Genomic DNA, 3,517 nt, shown 5'->3' with positions numbered 1-3,517 from the left:
CATAACCGTTTTTACACAGCCGCCTTGTCCTTCCTTGTACGTGGCAAGCACCGAGGCAATTGCTGCCTTCGCTGTTGCCTTAGCCCTCTCGGCAATGGGGTCGCGAGCCGCCGTCACCGCGAGTGCCGCCTTAAACTTCTTGCGCACCTCGCCCTTGATTTCTCGATTGTAGACGCGCTGCTCCTCAAAGTGGCTACGAGGTGGCACGGGCTGCCGCTCGAGCGAGGCCTTTTTGCGCTGATCGAGTATGGCACTGATGTTTTTCACGTAGCTCCCGAGCGTGGTGCGGTCGGTGCTGCTGGTCAGTTCGCTGGCGAGCGAATGCGGCAGCGCAGCGCGCACGAACCGCCACGGGCTGCCGCGAGGCCCGGCGCGCGGTAGGCCGATCACTGAGGCAGTCGTTGCGTCCAGTGGTGCGCCAGGTCCGATGAGGTCGCAAAGCACGGGCATCGTGGGCGCCCAGCCTTAGGTCACTCGCAGATCTCGCGGCCCGCGCGACACTTCCGAGAGATTTCTTCGTGCTTTCACAGGGGGGGGGGGGGGGGCGCTGGGTGGCTGGTCCCGCACTTCGCGCACTCGGGCCCGGAAACAGTTGGTTGGTTGGTGTGGTCTTTTGCGCACAGTGCGAGAAAAGGGTTGGCAGCTTGGTAAAACCCTCGGGTGCAGTCCGAGCCTGTTCTTCATACACACACGTTGTATTATATAGGGAGAAAGTGGTCGCGCTCTGTATTTTACCGTCCAAGCTACGATTTTGAACGAGTGGGCGGTGCAGGCTGTCTGTTTACAGGCGCCGTCCGCCCGCGCGCGCGCCGACCCAACTCCGAGCACGCTCGCTCGCCGCTGGGCGGCGCGCGTCCACACTGCGTCGGCAACACGACGCAGGAGCTCGCTCACTGCTGCTGCGGCGGCGGCAGCGACGGCGACTGCGAGCTGACGGCTGACGGCTGTACGGCTGTACGGCTGACGGCTGGCGGCCGGCGGCTGCGGCGAACGGCGACGGCTCGGTTCGCGTTCGCCCCGCGACGGTGCGACTGAGCCTGCCACGCTCGATCTGGGAGCCACTCGGCGCCAGTTCGAGCGGCGGTCGGCTCGGCCACTGCGGGTGCGACGCATGATAGAGCTGCTGGGCGCCGCATCGTGTACTACCGACCCACGCCAAGGCGCGGGGCGGTGGTGCTCGCCGGCGCTCGCGGTGCTTCGGTGCTCGAGCGCGCTCAACATTGTGGTCGTTCAGGGCGGCTCGCACAGCGCCCGCAGACACACACACACACACACACACACACACACACACACACACACACACACACACACACACACACACACACACACACACACACACACACACACACACACACACACACACATACACACACAAGGGCGAGGACACGCGCAGGGGCCGCACCTCTAGCGAAGCCCACAGAGTGGGAGACTCCTATCACCGCCCTGCCACCCACGTGAGCCTTTTGGCCGCCTCTGTCAGTGTGCCCGTGGTAGTGAGAGACTGCTGGTGAGAAGCCGGAGGAAGGTCGCTAGTCGAGAGAGATCGCCAGTGGAATAGGGAGTCCACCGTGCTGCGAGCCTGTCGCTGTCCCTTGTCAGGAGCAGGAGAACTAGGAGAGCGCAACCAGTAGGAGGCCCGCGCCTGCCCCCGTGCCGCCGGGTGCAACCTGTCCTATACGAGAGAGGAATCCCTGGGACCCTGTCGTGTGGGTGAACCCTGCCCAGCCCCCCTCCGTGTCGCGATGCGCTCCCCGCTCCCGTTCCCCTGTGTCCCTGATCGTCCTTCCAAGATCCTGCTCGTGCAGGTGGGGACCCTGTCCCTCTCCCACCCCTCGTTTGGCGTGCCCGTTTTATTTATTTATTTATGCGAACCTGCGAACCCCCTCCGTGTCGCGATGCGCTCCCCGCTCCCGTTCCCCTGTGTCCCTGATCGTCCTTCCAAGATCCTGCTCGTGCAGGTGGGGACCCTGTCCCTCTCCCACCCCTCGTTTGGCGTGCCCGTTTTATTTATTTATTTATGCGAACCTGTCGCTGTCCCTTTTGTCAGTAGCAGGAGAACTAGGAGAGCGCAACCAGTAGGAGGCCCGCGCCTGCCCCCGTGCCGCCGGGTGCAACTTGTCCTATACGAGAGGGGGATCCCTGGGACCCTGTCGTGTGGGTGAACCCTGCCCAGCCCCCCCTCCGTGTCGCGATGCGCTCCCCGCTCCCGTTCCCCTGTGTCATCCCTGATCGTCCTTCCAAGATCCTGCTCGCGCAGGTGGGGACCCTGTCAGCTTCTCCCACCCCTTTGAGCTTTGTTTGGTGTGTCCTTGGAGCACTTGGAGTGCAGTTAGTATATTCTATATAGTAACCTCACATCCAGGGCCGGGGAGCGCACCCAGCGCGCAGCGGGCCGGATGATCGGCATCGGGCTACGGGCTAGAGAGCCCTGACCCCTAGGGGGGGTGCGCGTTCGCAGGGTCCAGGGAAAGGCAAAGGGCCAGGGCAGGGCCGTAATGCGCGTAAAAATCGTAAAAACACGGGCCGCTTTTTTGTTGATGGGCCGCACGAGCGACTGGTGCGCGCAAGTCACTGACTCTAAGGCACAGCCACAGGTACGAAAAAGAAATTGGGCCGTGCTCTCAAACTCGGCTCCCCCATCGGGAGGACGACCCCGGCTACCTAGTCGCCGACCACACCCACAAAGAACCCTGCACAAAGATCGCAAGGGCGGGGACCCGACCTGTTCCTTTTTACCCACCTCACAGTAGAGAGGTGTCCGTTTTATTTATTTTTTATGTTTTATCGTTAACCTCACATCCAGGGCCGGGGGAGCTAAGAAGCGCACACCCAGCGGGCCGGATGATCGGCATCGGGCTACGGGCTAGAGAGCCCTGACCCCTAGACCCCTAGGGGGGGTGCGCGTTCGCAGGCGGTCCAGGGAAAGGGCCGTAAAAATCGTAAACACCCGGGCCGCTTTTTATTAATATTATTGGGTGCGCAAGTCACTGGGACTCTAACACAGGTACGAAAAAGAAATTGGGCCGCGCTCTCAAACTGCCCTATTACCGCACGTTCTTTCTTTCTTCTGCCCTCTTGGCCAGCGTCAGCACCGACGATGGCACGTTCCGGAGGAGCGTCCTCGCGGTGTCGGCTCGCGTCGCCGCCGGAAGCCGCGCCACGCGGGTCGCCATCTCGTCGTCGCGGCGAAACACCTCCTCGTAGCCCAGGCCTCCGTAGAGCCGCCGGGCGGCCCCGTTCGCCTCCTCAACCTTGAGCGCCAGCCCAGGCAGCCCCCAGTCGGAGCAGAGCCGCTCGCCGTGCCCGCAGAGATGCCGCGCCACCCCGCGCCTCCGCCAGGCCGGCGAGACGGCGAGATCCGTCAACAGCGCGGCGGCGGTGCACGCCGGCAGCAGCTCCGAGACGAGCGGCCGGAGGCCGCGCTGCCGCGTCACATAGAGCTCGCTCAGCCGCTCCCAGCGCGCCTGCTCGCTCGGGTGCAGCGTCAGCGCGGCGAGCTCTGTCTGAAGCCGCGCCT

The 3,517-nt window shown here is 63.7% G+C and overlaps 1 protein-coding gene across 1 annotated transcript; it reads right to left on the bottom strand.

Annotated features, from left to right (window-relative positions):
* Window positions 1–3,044: 3,044 nt before the first annotated feature.
* Window positions 3,045–3,464, bottom strand: EMIHUDRAFT_243904 (hypothetical protein; the record flags this gene model as incomplete). The annotated part of the gene is made up of 1 exon (XM_005769985.1): window positions 3,045–3,464. A coding segment is annotated over one exon (420 nt), but the record flags the coding sequence as incomplete, so codon positions are not given.
* Between the last annotated feature and the right edge of the window lie 53 nt (window positions 3,465–3,517).

The sequence above is a fragment of the Emiliania huxleyi genome (genome assembly GCF_000372725.1).
Source record: "Emiliania huxleyi CCMP1516 unplaced genomic scaffold EMIHUscaffold_403, whole genome shotgun sequence".
NCBI lineage: Eukaryota > Haptophyta > Isochrysidales > Noelaerhabdaceae > Emiliania > Emiliania huxleyi.
This window is presented reverse-complemented; position numbering and strand designations above follow the sequence as displayed.